The sequence below is a fragment of the Pogona vitticeps genome, chromosome 11 (genome assembly GCF_051106095.1).
Source record: "Pogona vitticeps strain Pit_001003342236 chromosome 11, PviZW2.1, whole genome shotgun sequence".
Classification (NCBI taxonomy): Eukaryota; Metazoa; Chordata; class Lepidosauria; order Squamata; family Agamidae; genus Pogona; species Pogona vitticeps.
In genome coordinates, this window is record NC_135793.1 from 9,668,771 (window position 1) to 9,686,003 (window position 17,233).

The 17,233-nt window shown below is 46.2% G+C and overlaps 2 protein-coding genes across 6 annotated transcripts in view; both read left to right on the forward strand.

Moving 5' to 3' along the window:
• The first annotated feature begins 401 nt into the window (after nt 1-401).
• TYW2 (tRNA wybutosine-synthesizing protein 2) lies at nt 402-8,233 on the forward strand. Of its 3 annotated transcripts, none has more exons than XM_072981274.2 (8): nt 402-505; nt 1,809-1,890; nt 3,178-3,346; nt 3,595-3,793; nt 3,988-4,138; nt 5,291-5,400; nt 5,869-6,026; nt 7,155-8,233. In XM_072981274.2, the coding sequence occupies exons 1-8, from the start codon at nt 472-474 to the stop codon at nt 7,722-7,724; spliced, it is 1,473 nt and encodes a 490-aa protein (XP_072837375.2). In that variant the 5' UTR covers nt 402-471; the 3' UTR covers nt 7,725-8,233. The 3 variants fall into 3 exon arrangements, with proteins under 3 accessions (XP_072837375.2, XP_072837377.2, XP_072837376.2); XM_072981276.2 differs by having other exon boundaries at nt 429-543; XM_072981275.2 differs by having other exon boundaries at nt 487-650.
• Nucleotides 8,234-11,396: 3,163 nt separating this feature from the next.
• Nucleotides 11,397-17,233, forward strand: part of SYTL4 (synaptotagmin like 4) — a 28,309-nt gene continuing 22,472 nt past the window's right edge. Inside the window, exons 1-2 of one of the 3 annotated variants that reach the window (XM_078380627.1) lie at nt 11,397-11,411; nt 16,953-17,123. In XM_078380627.1, coding sequence (XP_078236753.1) covers nt 17,017-17,123 — 107 coding nt within the window. In that variant the 5' untranslated portion in view covers nt 11,397-11,411; nt 16,953-17,016. Of the gene's footprint in view, nt 11,412-11,640; nt 11,664-11,700; nt 11,816-16,952; nt 17,124-17,233 lie in introns of those variants that run through there. The other 2 variants (XM_072980980.2, XM_072980979.2) reach the window with 2 other exon arrangements.

Here is a 17,233-nt window from a genome sequence, read left to right on the forward strand (position 1 = left end):
TCCCGCACGTTCGGAAACAGGACCCCCAACGGCAACCGGCCGCGCTGGCCGCCGTCACCCTTCATCCCTTTCTTTATTAAAAGTCGAGATGCTGTGGCGTGCGTTACATCCTGAAACGGGGCCCGCGTCCCCCAGCAGCATAAATAATAATATCTCTGGAGATTTAGATCTAGCCCTATAGAAGAGACACCTGTTCTTTCAATAAATTAGGAGAAACAGGAATTATTTCATACTTATGGGAGTAAATGTTATCATATTCCACGATGTGTCCGTTTTTCAGATGTTTGACGAAAGGAGTTGCTAACAAGTTTGGGGGGTGCAGGAATATCCGCACGGATGGTTAGACAACCCCCCTTTTGCCCCAAACCAAAATGGCGGCTGAAGGGCCTGCCTCAACAAAGATGGCCGCTCTACTGACCCACCAACGAGTCTGAAGGGCTAGAGGGGCGGCGGCGAGTGAAGTAGAAGGAGATGGTGGTGGTGAGGTGGGCGCGCACGGCTGAAGGTACGGGAGGCATTGCGGTTGAAGACGCCGTCAATACAGTAATAGTATTCTTTGGAGAAAAGGGGTGCCAGGAGGCAGCCTAGGACGAGGGTGGGATGATGAAGCCTCTGCAACGGTTCCTGGAAGGGTGGGCAGAAAAAACGTGGTAGGGAAAAACGGCGAAGAGCCCTGTGTCACCTGAAAGGCGACCACGTGGTTTTTTTTTTTTTTTTGGCCTAAAGGTGGAGGGGGCGGGTGGCAAACGAGAAGTTGCTGGTGTTTTAAGAGGCCACAAGACTGTTGCTTTCCCCTTTCTGTGTGCCTAATACGGTGGTGCCTCGCTAGACGATGATAATCCGTTCCATTGAAATCGCTGTTTAGTGAAATCATCGTCTAGCGAAAAGCATTTCCCCATTGGAATGCATTGAAACCTGTTTAATGCGTTCCAATGGGGAAGAATCGTCGTTGTCTAGCAAAGATCGGCCATAGGAAAGTCGCTTTGCAAACTGCCGATCAGCTGTTTAAATCGCTGTCTTGCAAAGCTTAGGTCCCGAAAACACCCGTTTTGCGAGTGCGGAGGGAGCTGTCATAATCGCCGTCTAGCGAAAATCGGTTTGTGAAACAGGGACCAAACATTGTCTAGCAAAATTCCCCCATAGAAATCACTCTTTTGCGAATCGCTATAGCCATCGCAAAAAGTCCATGTCTAGCAAAAAAACTGTCATGCAGGGTAACTGTCTAGCGAGGCACCACTGTATACTCGGGATTCAGCCGATGGGGCTTTCTCTGCATTCGGGTGTGGGTGTGCACGAGGGCATCCCTGTGGGTAGGTTGCCTTTGCCTGGCCTTATTGTGCAAATCAGTACAAGCATGCTTCCTTAGAAAGCCATGGCCTCTATTTTGAAAATATCTGTACAGGGTTCACACGTGATGCAAGGAATAAAAGACGGAAATAAGTGATGAGTGATGGTAGTACACTTGATTTCTGGAAACTAGGATTATAAAACCATTCAGCACTTTTCAGAAAAGCAGAAAATGTGTTTTTTTTTAAAAATTATCACTGGAGCTGCAGTTTTCACACTCATAATTTGAAGTCAATCAGAGGTACACACGACTGCTCTGTAAGAAGTTGTCTTGCTACCGTTGTTCCTGTGTTGTGATCAGCCACAAGCTCAGTGGAAAAAAAAGAGTTAAATTCTTCAGATATTCTCATTTTTCAGATTAGTTTTCTAAAGAGAAGCCTGTGGTTGGCAGGGCCATTCCAGGTTGAAGCTCCCCGGTTCTGTTTTAGACCCCCAAACATTTATGTTTTCCTTCCCTCCAGTTTCTTTCAAGATGGACACAGAAGATTTGTCCTGTGGCACTGCAGCTCTTGTTACTGAGCCACAATTTGCTCAACTGTTCAGGTATAGTTTAGAGATGTGGGGGTGGGTGGGTTCTAAAGTAAAATAAATGGTCTGAAAAGTATATCTTCTCTAGTTATTCAAGCACTTGCCTAGCAGGTGGTGGCGGTGATGTGCTATCAAGCCAGATATTTCTTCCGGCAATCTTAATTCCGGCTTGGGGTTTCTCCAGTCCGACCTTTTGCATTCTGCATACAGTATAAGTTAAATAAGCAGGGGGACAATATACAGCCTTGTTGTACTCCTTTCCCAATTTTGAACCAATCAGTTGTTCCATATCCAGTTCTAACTGTTGCTTCCTGTCCCACATATAGATTTCTCAGGAGATACATAAAGTGGTCAGGCACTCCCATTTCTTTAAGGACTTGCCATAGTTTGTCGTGGTCGACACAGTCAAAGGCTTTTGCGTAGTCAATGAAGCAGAAGTAGACGTTTTTCTGGAACTCTCTGGCTTTCTCCATAATCCAGCGCATGTTAGCAATTTGGTCTCTAGTTCCTGCTGGGAGTTAGACATTGACAACATGTTAACGACCAGGCTTTGTGGGTATCCACCTCAGCAGGCAGGTAGAGGAGGCACGGACCACTTTATAGTTCCTTTCCCCCAGGCCAACAGTGAAATGCAGCACTTTGTTGCTGGAAGCAGAGCTGGGGACACTTTCTTAGATTATAGCCTCCAGAATTCCCTAGGCATCAGGCCCACTGCAGGATTCTGGTTGACTGCAGTGCAAAAACAAGTTCCCTGAACTCTGCAGGGATGGAAGTCTTCTTGACTTCTCTTCTGCCAGCCCTGACTTGTCTAGCGTGGGCTTCTTATAAAAGGCTATTGTTGTGTGACCAATAAACGAGATACTGCATGGATGAAAGTGAGGGGTTATGCTGTTATGAACCAACCCAGTTTTCATACATACTAAAAGCCACAGGCCTGAGAATTCAAGAGGCCCATGTGCCGTGCAGTTTTGAAGTGGGGAAACGCAAATATTGGAGAAGATGGGAAGATGGCTAGAATTGCCAGGAGCAAAGAGGCAAATTTAGTTTATATTCTAAAGATGGCTCTCTGAAGATTTCCCTTTTCTTTCTGCTCTATTAAGTGAAAAATTGTCATTGATTCCTTGGGGAAAAAATACATTGGAGCAACTTTTTCTGCTAGTGCTGAGAATAAAAGTAGGCTGACTTAAATGGCACCTTGCTGAAAATACTCTTGGATCTTCTCTCTCATTGCAAAAGCAACAAATTCCTCTGTGTATAAGCAATAGCCTTATCGGCATTCTCAAAGGCTTCTTGGATTTGTAGGAAACATTTGCAAAATGAGAGGATCCTAGATAGACGTTACCGCATGCAGAAACTAACTGATGGTCTGTTGGCGTTGCCTGTGCTGGGCAAAAACTTCACGGCACAGCACCTGCAGCAGTTGAAAGAAAAGATCCCACCTGGGAGAACCTGTTCCCTGACCCGCATCCAGGTGAGCTGAGTTCTTGTGGTCCATTTGTTTAACTGACTTTATAGCAGATAGGGCTGGCCTTCACAGTTTGCTTTCATTAAGATTTAAGCTTGAAATTGAACATCTTTCAGCTACTAATCTGTACAACAGAGGCTGAGGTTTTTATTGTAAAACATCTGCTGTTCATGATGTTAGACCGGCTTTGAAAACAGAATAGGTTGTGTTGTGCATGTAAAGGAAACTGGCTAATAGTTGGATTTTCTTTGCAGAATCCCATTCCCTCAAAAGCAAGCAAGGTCCGATCACCCATCCAGAAACTGCGTGATGGACTCCAACATCTGCTGTTGAGGCAGGGAGCTGCCTGGTCTGAAGAGTTGGAAAGAGACCTGCCACGCTCCTGGGAGAGGCATGGGGACCTTGTTCTCCTGAGCGAGGATTGCTTTAAAGCGGCGTTATGGGAAGAGTTGGGTAAATCAGAAACATAGCAGTGGCTGGGCCACTCCAGACATCATCTTTCTTCATCTGATCTGCCATACATACTTTTGTCTCTTGTCCAAGGTGGCCCCTGTCCTTCTGGGGGTGACAACACCCGACTGAATAGGCAGCCGCGCTGTCGTAACTATACTTTGCAAGTCTTGTCTCTCTGTGTTTTTTTTTTTCAGGGCCAAATCTCTGGAAGGTGGTCGCTGGTGCTTTGGGGGCTCAGCGCTTAGCAAAACATGGCCGCGTGCAATCAGATTTATTTCGATCCCCTACAGTGACTCTCTTGCTGGGGGAGGATGGCTGGGTTGAACATGTGGACAATGGAATCCGGTAAGGGGGAGGTGCTGCATATAACGTTCCTCTCTTTTTCATCTCGTATGTCATTTTCTATTTTGGTTGTATTAGCTAGAATTGGAATCAGGTCAAAAATTGGGATACGCTGTTTAGTCCTTCAGTCATGCCCAACTCTTTGTAACCCCATGGACCAGAGCACGCCAGGCCCTCCTATCTCCCACTGCCTCCCGGAGTTGTGTCAAATTCATGTCGGTTGCTTCGATGACAAAAAAATTGGGATACAGAGATCAATAATATATAGCTTGGGAATACAGTGATGCCCTGCGTAGCGACGATAATCCGTTCTGAAAAAATTGTCGCTATACGGATTCATTGCTATGCGGAACAAAGAAGCCCATAGGAATGCATTAAAACACGTTTAATGCGTTCCTATGGGCAAAAAACTCACCGTTCTGCGAAAATCCTCCATGCGGCCACCATTTTCGCTGCCCGGTAAGCGAGGAAAGGGCGCGAAAACATGCAGGCGGCCATTTTATTTACCCGGCAGCCATTTTGGAACAGCAGATCAGCTGTTCTTAAAACATCGCTATGCGAAAATCGGTAAGCGAAATGCTTACCGATCATCGCAAAGCAATGTTTTACCATCCAAAACATCGCAATGTGATCGCAAAAACAATCGCAAAAAACACATCGCTATGCGGATTCGTCGTTAAACGAAGCGCTCGTTATGTGGGGCATCACTGTATATTATTTCATCAGCATGGGCAATTCTCCCCAGGGGTGGACATCACTGCTGTTCCTTGTATGGTTGCTGTAGCCCATTCATCACTCCATACCCACCTCTCTGGCAAGAAGTCTTTTCAAACTCAGGCTTATTCTTGACTGAGGTGCCGTCCATCTCAGAGCCTTACCAGTTTGGAAGAACTGGCCCAAGCTTATGCTGTATAAACATGGCTTTTGAGAACTTGGGTCATGACCATGCTGAGTCGGACTTTGTAGAGGACCCATAATAAAGAAAATATTCCATTGTTTCAAATCATATGCAACATTTGTCCATTAAATCTCACACTAGTTTTTATTTTATTTTAAATGCTCTCATCTGAAGAAGGCTTCATGTACCTACAATGAATTTGCTCTTTGGGCATGCCTGGCTTCCTCAGGTCTTCTGAATCTATGTTTCCCTCACAGGTACATCTTCGATGTAACCCAGTGCATGCTATCTCCAGGGAACATCACCGAAAAGCTTCGCATCGCCTCCCTGCAGTGCACTGGGGAAGTAGTAGTGGATCTCTATGCTGGTAAGTATTACCAGATGGCCACTGTCTGATGCTGTTAGTAGCAAAGAGGTGCATGCTTTATCTTACAATCCCATTTGAAGCACAAACCTCTTCAAATTCATGGGAACGGGGGCAGCATTCCCAAAGCTGGTATCCTCTAAGTGTATTGGACTAAGTGCTTGTCTTTCCTAGCCAGCAGAGTGGATTTCCCTGCATTCCCTTTTCTCCCCCTCTCTCAGGGCTCTGAGCCATTAAGCCTTTTCTCAAAGGAGGTCACAAAGAGTTGTCAGTACTTCCAGGCATGGAGAAACATCAGGATGAGAGCCCACTTTTCAGATGAAGCTGGATAGCTACCAGAGAAGTTCTCGTTGCATTGCAGAGACAGCCTTGAATTGGGTTTGGGCTGGATGGTCTCTTGGGCTCTGTGATGTTGTTATGTTACCGTGGCACTTGAAACTAGCAGCTAGCTGCTATTATTTGCTTTTTCAGGGATTGGCTATTTCACCTTACCTTATCTGGTTCATGCTGGGGCTGCCTTTGTCCATGCCTGTGAATGGAATCCCCATGCCGTGGAAGCTCTGCAGAAGAACCTGCACTTGAATGGTGTGCAGGATCGGTGCCACGTTCACATGGGAGATAACAAGAAGGTGAATGGAAAGGAAAGGTTAAGTGGAAGGGGGGGGGGAATTGCCATCCCAGCTTCTCCTTCTGAAGCAGAAAGGCCAAATAGGGGCAGAATCCGTGCAGCAAGCCAATCTGGCTCTAGGCAGGCTTACTCAGAAATAAGTTTCCTTTATTTATTAACTTGTTTCCAAAAAAGGTAAGTTACTTCTGTGTACAGAGCCCAGAATCCTCTGGCTAGCATGACCAGTGATGCTGCTGGCTATGGGATTCTGGCAGCAGTGGCCTAGAAAAAGAACATGTCCCAGATCTAATGCTAGTAAGTGTACAATCTTAGGCTATAAGTACATTACCTTTCCTCGCATTCTGCTCAGCGTGGAAGAGTGCATTATACTGGGCCAGATCTTTGGAACACTCATCTCTACAAATGAATGGGCATGGTTTGTTCAGGATTCAGTTGGGCTCTTTCCCAAGTCTGGTTACAACCTGGCCTGAGGTTGGATCTTTCTGAACATAAAAGGCAGGCTCTACCAACAAAGACCCTCCTTTAATTGTCAGCTTGCGCTTTTGATTGATGAGATTTACGGTGACTCCCTGTCAGTGTCTTTGCTTAGGGGTTAAATGGTGGGCAACTTTTCTTTCTCTTGTTTTTCTCTTTTCTGTCTTGTTTCATCTCTGCTTTCTTTCTCTTGCTCATTCTTTATGGAATGGTAGGTAGGGAACCCCTTTTCTCTTGATGGCTGCATCTGTTGGGTCCCATGTATCGACAAGGTGAGACCAAATGACCGCTGGTGGAGGCCAGAGCCCAACTAGAGGAGAGGAGAGTCAGGCCAGCTCCTTTTTCTCTCTGCCCCCACCTTATCCCTTTTTTACACAACTGGCTAAGGAGGCTGAGGGTTGCTTGAAATGAGGGCAAAGAGGCCAGGTTGCTCCTCTTTTACAATGAGAAGCTGGAGGTCAGTGTTGGGAGTACCAGCTTTGCCCACAGGAACAGTCCCTGGCACTTCCAGTTAAAAAGGATCTCGGAAACATTATGGAAAAGGCTCTCTCTCCGACCCAAGATCCTAAAGCACCAAACTAGGGACTGCTGGTAAATTGTTGAACCTGGTTTCATGCAGCTTCCTGCATTTTGTGCCTTATTTCTTCCTCCACAGCTGCAACTGCGGGACACAGCCGACAGGGTGAACCTGGGGTTGATCCCCAGCTCGGAGGAAGGCTGGCCTGTAGCCTGTCGGGTTTTGCGGAAGGACCTTGGAGGCATCCTTCATATCCACCAGAACGTGGAATCATTTCCAACAAAGGTCCTGGCGCTGCCCCACCGTGTAGCCCAGCCTCTGTCTGTAGAGCAACTTACACAGCAAGCAATGCCTGAAGGACAAGAGGATAAAGTGGTAAACGGAGACTCCAATCTGTTCAAGGACGTTGCTGATGGAGCCTTGACTTCTTCCACCCAGTGGGAGTGGCAGAGATGGGCAGAGGCCACAGGGATGCGGATCAGGGCTTTGCTTCAGGAGCTGGATGGGAAGCCATGGAGGACAAAAATCCTGCATCTTGAGCAAGTAAAATCGTATGCTCCACACGTCCACCATCTAGTCCTGGATCTGGACTGCCGACCTCTTCGCACATCAGAAGCAGACTCTCCTGCAGGATCAGGCCTAGAACAGCAGCATCTGTCTGTGGCAGCCAGCAGGGAAATTGGGGAGACCAGCACAGGGAGCCTTTAATAGGTCCAGCTGACACTGACGATGCTGCTAGGGAAAATGGTCATTTGTGATCTCAGACTTAGTGCCTGCTAATTAAGATCAGGAAGGAATCCAGATACATTGAAGGTGCTGGGCAGAACCAAACAGCGGGAATGACTTCTGGGCACTTGGACATTTTTAAGTATATGTTTTACATTTAGATCTCCATCTTTAAAAAATAAGAGATTCTTTGTTGCCTTAGTTTCTTTCTCTCCCAACCCTTTTTTGTTTTACTATTTGATTTGTCAGATAGCACTTTCTCAGCTTGCTAATACTCTAAAGCAGTGGTCCCCCCACCTTGGGCCTCCAGATGTTCTTGGACTACAACTCCCAGAAGCCTTCACCACCACCTCTACTGGCCAGGATTTCTGGGAGTTGAAGTCCAAGAACATCTGGAGGCCCAAAGTGGGGGACCACTGGTCTAAAGGGCTGACTTGCTCTGAAACCACTGTTGTGAATAAACTCTATAATGCTGCTGAAGCTTCACTCAACTTAAAGTGGTATCACTGACTGCTCACGTTCCGTGTGAATGCCGTGCATTGCCTGTAACATATGGTTTGACCCGAAGAGAACCTTGGATAGCCAATAACCCATCCAACTTGTGCCAGCCCGTTTGCCAAAACAATAGTTCTGATCTGAGCACTTTATAGGAAAAAAGTCAATATCTTGCAGGTGACATTTTCTGTTGCATTGTCTTATTTACTGAGCAAGGATGAAGTAAGTCAGGATTTATTTCTCTGGGTAGGTGGTCTTCTTAAAAAGGTTGTCTGTTCTGTTTGGAGATTTGCACCACTACCTTTTGGCTTAAACAAATCTCCATTTGCCTTCAGGATAATAACGGGAGCTGCAGACTCTTCCATCTGGGCAGTGCCTCTGTTCAATTTCAGGGCCTGTCCTTTTTTTATTATTTTGTTATCACAACACAAAGATACAGCCCAGAGTAAATTGAGATGGAGTCACCCTTGGCCAGCTTTTTGTTTGTTTTGGAAGCCGCCTCCCTTTTCCAGAAGGTGCGTCACGGAACCGCAAAGCCAGGACCAAGGAGGAGCAGCAAAAGCACTCACAGCTGCCAAAGGGAACTTCAGAAAACTGCAGGGTAGCCAAGCTCTTGAGGAAGATTCAGTCATTGGATGTGGGAGGAGGTTTGTGAGATTTCATAGACGATGGCTGTTTGGCTTGCCTGGGGCTGTTGCCGTGTGGTCTGGTCCAACCCCACCCACTTTTATCTTCTGTGAGGCTTTGTATGTATTCTTGGGGTGGAGCTGTAGCATAGCAGGTGGCTCTCTTGTGCCTGTGTAATCTCACACACTTTAGAACCGGCCAGCCCACCTTTGCTTTGCTCCAGTATCCCGGGTGCTAGGAAAGATAGTGCCCTCTGTCTCATTTAGTTTGGTTGGATGATAGCCACATGTTTTAGATCTCTGGCTGTGAAGCCAGAGGTTGGGAGTTAGATTTCCCACTGAGCATCCTTGAAAGGGGCTGGCCCCATTTCAAGGGTCCCCTTCCAGCTCTGCATTTCTAAGATTATTATTATATCCATAAAGGTAAAAGGTCAAGGTTCCCCTTGACATTTTTTTCAGTCCAGTCGTGTCCGACTTTAGGGGGCGGTGCTCATCCCGTTTTCATGCCGTAGAGCCAGCGCTTGTCCGAAGATAGTTTCCGTTGTCACGTGGCCAGCGCGACTAGGGAACGTCGTTTTACCTTCCCACCGAGGTGGTACCTATTTATCTACTCGCATTTGCATGCTTTCGAACTGCTAGGTTGGCGAGGAGCTGGGACAAAGCGACGGGAGCTCACTCCGTCGCATGGATTCGATCTTACGACTGCTGTTCTTCTGACCCTGCAGCACACAGGCTTCTGTGGTTTAGCCCGCAGCGTCACCACGTCCTAATATCCATATTGTACAGCTATGGCAGTCCGCCTGTACTGGGAAGCCATGGCCAGTAAGTCGAGGGAGCCATGAGTCTAAAAAGTTTGGGAACCACTGATTTAGAATGTTCACATTTCTATTATATATGCATGGTACGATATACTCAGGTTGCTCCTTTTTACTTGAGTGAAAGTTCAGGCTTGACTTGATTGAGCACTCACTTTTCTGCTTTTCTGGCTGTCTTTTGTATCGGTTGCAACCCCATATTTTAAAGGAGTTGATTTTTGCCTGCCTTTTTTCACTGTTTTCCTTTCACATGGATGATTTTGACCTTGGTGTCCAGTGACATTCTTTGTGAATTCCAACCTCTTCCCTTTTTTATTTCAAAAAGTAAAGGAACATCTTTTGGAAAACATGCACACAACGTGTCCCTATAGGTTTTCGTCCAATCCAGCTTTTCTTCCTCAGCTTGCCTAAGTGAAAGAGAGGAATATGAAATTGGAGCATAGCTTTCTGATCTGTATTCGACCGAGTGGGCATGACAATACTAGTTTAACCAAGAGGTTAAAGGGTGTGTATTAGAGATGGGCCCGAACCTTGTTTTATGTGTGTTTCTCCACTATATGTGCTGTACCTACTCATACCTTTGCTTCACCATCTCATTAAGTCCAAAACAGCCCTTCAAAATATTTTGGCACAGAGGGACTAGAGTCACAGCCAAGCAATTCTCGCTTCTGTCTTCTCCCAGTAACCCTAGTACAGATCCTAGGCTCATCTTCTGGAAACCTCAGCCACTGGGTAATTGATTCCATACAAGGCAAATTTCGGGTTGGATTTGTGCGTAGCATATGTCTATTTAAAAACTTCTGGTTTATGAATATGGGATATTGTGCTTCTGTGCCCACGATTCAAAAAGTCAGGAAATGGCCCAGCATTACTGCAAAATATCCGTGTTGCCAGAAGGAAAAAAAGAGGCCAAGCTTTACATACCAAAGGGCAGCCTGAATGTTGACACCATCCGTGGCATCACTCCAGATGATGTGACACCCTCTTGTGCGTGCTATCATGCACACTTATGGAAAAATAGCTTGGGCCATTACTTTGTGTTTGGGTGAAAAGCCCCCCCCCCGTGTGTGTGTGTGTGTGTGTGTGTGTCTGTCTGTCTGTCTGTCTGTCTGTCTGTCTGTCTGTCTGTGAAGATCATCAGGAGAGGCCCTTCTTTCAGTCCTGTCACCTTCACAGGTGTGTTGGGTTGGGGACATGGCAGAGGGCTTTCTCTGTGACTCTGGAACTCCCCCCCACTGGAGGCTAGACTGACCCCGTCTTGGCTGCCCTTCCGCAAGCAGGCAAAGACCTCTCCCTTCAGACAAGCTTTCCTTGATTGACTAAGTGGGGTATTTAAACACGATTGTTGTGCCTGACTGCTTTGAACATGTTTTTGGTGTTACTTTTAAGATTTTTCAGTGTGGTCTTTGACCCTTTTTTGGTATATATTTGTATACACACTACGGTTAGCTTTAACCAGGCGCAAGTCACCTCGCGTGCTTTTGAAGGAGAAAGATTGGGGGGGTCAACATTTTAAAGAAACAGAATGGGGAGAGGGGCTCTTATGCCCCCCCCTTTGCTCGTCCTCCTCCTCCCCCCCCCCCGGGCTGCAAACGGCCCGGGGCGCCGTGCCTTTAAGGGGCCGGCTCCGCCCCGAAGCGAGTCCAGTTGCGGGCGGTCCCTCTGCCACCGCTGGCGTCGGGAGCAGGTGAGCGTAGGCAGCGGGCATCTCCGGGACGCGCGCCCGCCTCCAGGTAGTATACCTGCGCCTTCCTGCGCTCCCGGGGCTGGGCTGGGCTGGGCGGTGGCGGGGCGGCCGGCGCGCTCTTGCCTGGCCAGCCTCGGGACCGGACCGGGGGGTGGGGGTTCTTGCTTTGGCTCCCGGCTCCTCGGTGCCCTCCCTTCCCCACCGGTCTTCGGCTGGGCGGGATCCCGGCTCCCTCTCTTCCGCCTCGACACCGACGCGGAGATCTTTTCCCAAACGAGACGCCCGCCGAATGGAGAGGGTACCTCTCATTTTTTAATTTATTTTTTACTTTTGTTAGCAGAGGATTGTGTGCCTTTCCTGTCCGCCTCCCTTCTCTGGCCTGCTGTTCCCTACCGATCTTGCAGAGATTCCCCTCGAGGCACTCTGCGTATGTTCAGAGGCACGCTCTAGGTAAATAAATATTGCTCCGATTTAAATCGGAATCTGGGCATGGGTTCCTAATTTAAGAGTCCCCTGGGGAGACTTGCCCGAGGAACTGAAGGGGGTGGGATTGTTACCAGACTTAGACTCTCCAGTTTTCCTCCCCCTCCCCACCTCTTGCTGCCCCACTTTGTGCCTTCAGCTCAATGTTTTTTCCTAGACGTGGTTTGCAAATAGTGCTTTGTTCACTGAAGGGCAAAAAGTGGGGGCTTGGTTATGTTTGAGAAGTCACAGACATGGTGTATACACGTGTGTATACACCAGGTGTATCTGATGGTTCCAGGGTATAATATTTAGCTGGCAGTGGGCTCCAGAACCAATTGGGAGAGAATGCATTGTGTTTATTGATGGTCTGTTCCTTTTTATCAACTGAACCTATTTATAGGATGCTTTCTTTAGCAACAATCCCCCCAAGGGATGTGTAGAAAATTTTAGCCCTTTTGTTATAATATTGGTGATCTCAGGGAAGAAATTGTAGGCCTGCTGACCCGTCTTGGAGGTTTACTGTATTATGTTTTATCTTGCAATGTATAGATTTCTCCAATTTTAATTTATACTAGTACCTTGTGAGATTAGATCTGGTTCTGCCCAGAGGTCATGCAAGCTTTTGGGCAATTTAGTTAAATTCAAGCCGTTTTTGTCAGCTCCTTGAGGCAAAGACTTCCAGCTAGTATATGATGGATAAATCATTCAAAGAAGGCTGGCTGGCTGCTTGAGAAGACTCTCTGTGTGTATTTATACCTGCTTGGGACCTAAAACAGGTGAGTCATTTAAGCAGGACGTGCCACTTGTCCTGCTTTTCCGTGCTCAAGAATTCGCGAGTGCAGCTGACAAAGTTTTACATGTTTGTTTTGAAAAGTGAGAGCTTTTAGGTAGAATCTGAATTGCTGCACTCTTTGCATTTTAACTTTAAGCCAGCCTGCCATGTTCCTTTGAATAGGAACCGGTGTGTTTGATGTGTGTCATCATGCATTGGCTCCACAAGGCAGAACTCGAATTTTATTTTACTTAAAATGTTCTTTACCCTGCCTTTCTCCTTGAAGGAACCCAAGATGGGTTGCATCATTCAAAGACAATATTCAAAAAAAGTGAGGCTACAAATCCTAAGAAAAGGAGAGTCCTCTGATCTAGAGCTGAGAAAAGTTACTTTTTTTGGACTCTAGCTCCCAGCTACCATAGACACTGGGCTTTTCCAAAAGATATTTTGAGAGTTTTAGTCTGAAAACATGAACGTTCCCAGGCTCTGCTAAGTCTGATCTTGAGATTCCCTTCCTGATTTTCTGAGAACTGTTTGTCTTTCTGATGTCATAGTTGAATGTTTTCTCAGACGTTCTTCCTCCGGAGAGTTACAAGGTAGCTGTGCAGGGAAGTGCGTGTGTGCCCGGCGAAGATAAACTTTTTGTATTTGAGCTCTGGATCGGAAGGAGAAAGGAAGCTGCTTTGCAAGATAGGGCCTGGCAGCTGATGAATGTTTTGCTTTGCACGCCTTAAATGTGGATTCAGTTCATGAGTTCGTGGTCAACTTTATGCTTGGCCCTGTCGTTAGGCAGTATGAGCTTGCTGCCTCGGGTGGCAGATTTGGCATGCCATGGAAGTAACAAAACTTTAAAACTTCCTGATTTAATATTGGCCCAAATCTGTGTTTTTCACAATTTGCAGCTACCAATTGTGTGCCTGGTAGTGCGACAGGTTGTGTGCCCCCTTGTCTAGTCCTTACTCCTTAGAAAGAACTTTCTGGGTCTTTGATCCACTGTGCACATCAGCAGGTAGACAACGGGGCGAGATTTCCCATGCAGTGATCTGTGAACTTCTGTGACACCTTGTGAACTCCTGAAATGCAAAAGAGCCTGCATGACTTTCAAGTTTGTCTCAACAGGCTTGAGGACTAGAAACCTGGCAGCTGTTTCGCAACAAAATCGAACAGCAACCATAAAGTGGAAATTATCCGTCCTGTGTGTGATTCCAACTGGAGGTTTAATGGTTGGACCACGGCCAAGGGCCCAAGCAGGACCTAGTGCTTATCCAAAATGTCAGCTAGTCCCAGTGAAGCTGTTTAGTTGAAGGGTTTGGGAGTCATAGGATAGTGCATGTTATTTGAAATTCCCCCACAGTGCCATTCAGGCCCTCTGATGTGTTATTACTTTAGAGTGATCATCTTTGAGGGGTGATACCAAATAGTATCCACGTGAGGGACGTGGTGGCGCTGCGGGCTAAATTGCAGAAGCCTCTGTGCTGCAAGGTCAGAAGACCAACCGTCGTAAGATCGAATCCGCACAACGGAGGGAGCTCCCGCTGCTTGTCCCAGCTCCTGCCAACTTAGCAGTTCGAAAGCATGCAAATGCGAGTAGATAAATAGGTACCACCACAGTGGGAAGGTAACGATGTTCCGTGTCTAGTCGCGCTGGCCACATGACCATAGAAACTGTCTTCGGACAAACGCTGGCTCTATGGCTTGGAAACGGGGATGAGCACTGCCCCCTAGAGTCAAATTTGACCGGACAAATTGTCAAGGGGCACCTTTACCTTACCAAACAGTAGCCATCAGCAGCTCTACTTGTTAACTAGAGGTTAATGTATTCTGGCAGAAGAGAAGAGCTCCCTCAGCAAGTTAAGCCTCATTCTTTAGCTTCTCGGCCCTTGAGCCTGAGTTGGGTCTGTCCAGCCCAAGGTCTGTATTTCTGTGGGCTGTGTTTCTTCACCATCTGCCCTGACCGGTCTGTGGCCTTGTCAGTTTGCTCGCTATCATGAGTAGTCACCTAACAAACATTCTCTCCTCGGATTCTTGACATCCCTTGTGAGGCAAAACTGCACTTGCCGGGTGGATCAAGTCCATGGTTGATCCGAGAGTAATTAAGTGCTGTTATTGGAGGTTTCCCCTTCTGTGTGTTTTGCAAAGTTCTCACTACTTTTATTGTTGGATTGTTTCAAAGGTAAAGGTAAAGGTTCCCCTTGATAATTTTTGTCCAGTCATGTCCGACTCTAGGGGGCGGCGCTCATCCCTGTTTCCAAGCCATAGAGCCAGCGTTTTGTCCGAAGACAATCTTCCATGGTCACATGGCCAGTGCGACTTAGACACGGAACGCTGTTACCTTCCCACCGAGGTGGTCCCTATTTATCTACTCACATTTGCATGCTTTCAAGCCGCTAGGTTGGCGGGAGCTGGGACAGGCGACGGGTGCTCATTCCATCACGTGGATTCGAACTTACGACTGCTGGTCTTTTGACCCTGCAGCACAGGCTTCTGCGGTTTAACCCACAGCGCCACCACGTCCCTTAGGCATCTTACTTATAGCTAGAATCGGTCAAAATAGCTATGTCTGCTTAAGAGTAATGCACTGAATGTGTTTAGGAATTCAGTTGGGATCCATTGAGTGGTGACTGTTTGCTGTTCTAAGTTACAGTATCTCATTGCACTTACACAGATGTAAATATTTACTTGGATTCTGGCCATTGTTTTTTATTAACCCTTTTTGTTTATGCTGTATTAGGTGTCTGTTTTATAATGTAAACAGCCTAGAAATTTAGATACATCAAAAATATACAGAAACTGTAAATAGATGATACTGAAATTACTTGAAACGCTCAAGACTTCCTGCCCTAAAAAGTAAGATGTTTTGGAACTTTTTTTAACAGAATCATCTTTGTGTTTGGGGAACAATTAGGACATTATAATTTGCTGCTCTTTTAATCATGTTAATTATGTCTTCCCTTTCGGGAGCTCAGAGTAATGATATTTATTTTATATATTCACCATATTTATATGCCAGCTTTTCTCTGGAGAAATCAAGTCAGCAGATACACAGGGCAAAATCCAATCGTAATTACCAGTGGGAGTAGATGCATTGAATAAATGGAAACGTAGTAAATCAACACATGTGTAAGTTTCATTGACACAATAGGTCTAGTCTAAACTTTGGATTTAGACCGTGGTCTTCCTCCTCCTTACTATGCAACTGGTTACATGTCCCCTTGTATCTTCTTACAACAACCTTATATCATAAGTTAGGCTGAGATGTAATGACTGTGTCAGTGTTACTTAGTAAGCTTCATGGCCGAGAGGGAATTTGAACCCTGGTGTCCCTACTAGAGCATATTGGCGCTAGTAAAAAAAAAATCTCCTTATTGTAATTTACTACATATGGCACTTTAACTAAATCAGACATGAAATATTTTTTTAAAAGCATACCTTAAACTTTTGCCTTCACAACAAGCCATTGGATGGTTAGATAATTTGAAATGCCAGTGTTGCATACTTTTGAGCATATCCATGGTTTGTGCGATGTATACCCATAAGAGATAACTTAGGGATTTTAACATATGAGACTTCTGACTTGGCCATTCTCCTTAAACAAAATAAGTCTATATTGGAGCGACTTATTAGGTAATTTAATGATAGGGGAGTAAAATGGGCAATGATAAACCTAATCATGCTTAGAGTAGGCCTACTGAATTCAGCAAGAATTAAGTGAGTCATGACCCACATGCCCCACTGATTTCAATGGATGGGCAACACATGGTGCTCCAGGCCATTATCATCATCATCTTGGAAATGCAGAGCTGGAAGGGGCCCAGTAGGTCATCAAATCCATCCCTTGTCAAAGAGGCATAGTGGGGAATCAAATTCCTGGCTCTGTGGCTAAATACGTCAACCACTGAGCTGTCCAGCAGATGTTTTGAGCTACAACTTGCATTCATTTGTTAGCACAGTGGGTGGTGACATACGATGGGAATTATTGTTTAACAGCTTTGTAGCCACATATTTCCCATCCGTGGCCTGCTGTGTTTTTCGTCTTTTGCGTACCAAGTCTCAACATGACTAAATCTGTAGGTTGGATGCAATGTCTGTGAGAAATATTCAAGAAACTGAATGACATTTAATTTCAAATCTAGCTGTTATACTGAGGCATTCCAAGGTCTTTCTCAGATTTGCAAACATTCAAATACTGTCAGTGTGGAATTGAATCTAGGGCTTTTTTTATTCTTAAGCTTTTTTATCAGTTGAAATTCAGTGTTCCAGCAAATACAGTATTTGATGCTATAGTCTGTGTTTCTTTGAACAGCGTTGTCTTTTGGTTTTCTTTCCTCCACTATTTCTTTTGTCTTCTAGCTTGGGGACGCGGCAGCTGCACCTTGAGGGAAGGGGAGCTGGTTTCTAGCCAGAGAAAGGCCCGATGGAAGACGTTGACCTCTCCTTCCTTCTGGAAGCAGAGAGAGACATGATCCTCCAGGTCCTGCAGCGAGATGAAGATCTGAGGAAGGTGGAAGACCGGAGAATCAGGTGAGAAAACGCAAAGGAACTGGTTTTCAGCCTGAGACCTGGATTCTCTTTCAGAGACATTCTTAAAAGCAGCCTTCCTGTGGTGGGTGGGACCAAAAGCTACCACCGTG

Bases quoted from the DNA above. Each gene is read 5' to 3' on its own strand.
- TYW2 (XM_072981274.2), top strand. From the start codon at position 472: ATGGTGGTGGTGAGGTGGGCGCGCACGGCTGAAG. The intron at 1,891-3,177 runs GTATAGTTTAGA...TTGGATTTGTAG, and splicing joins CAATTTGCTCAACTGTTCAG to GAAACATTTGCAAAATGAGA. The intron at 6,027-7,154 runs GTGAATGGAAAG...CTTCCTCCACAG, and splicing joins ACATGGGAGATAACAAGAAG to CTGCAACTGCGGGACACAGC.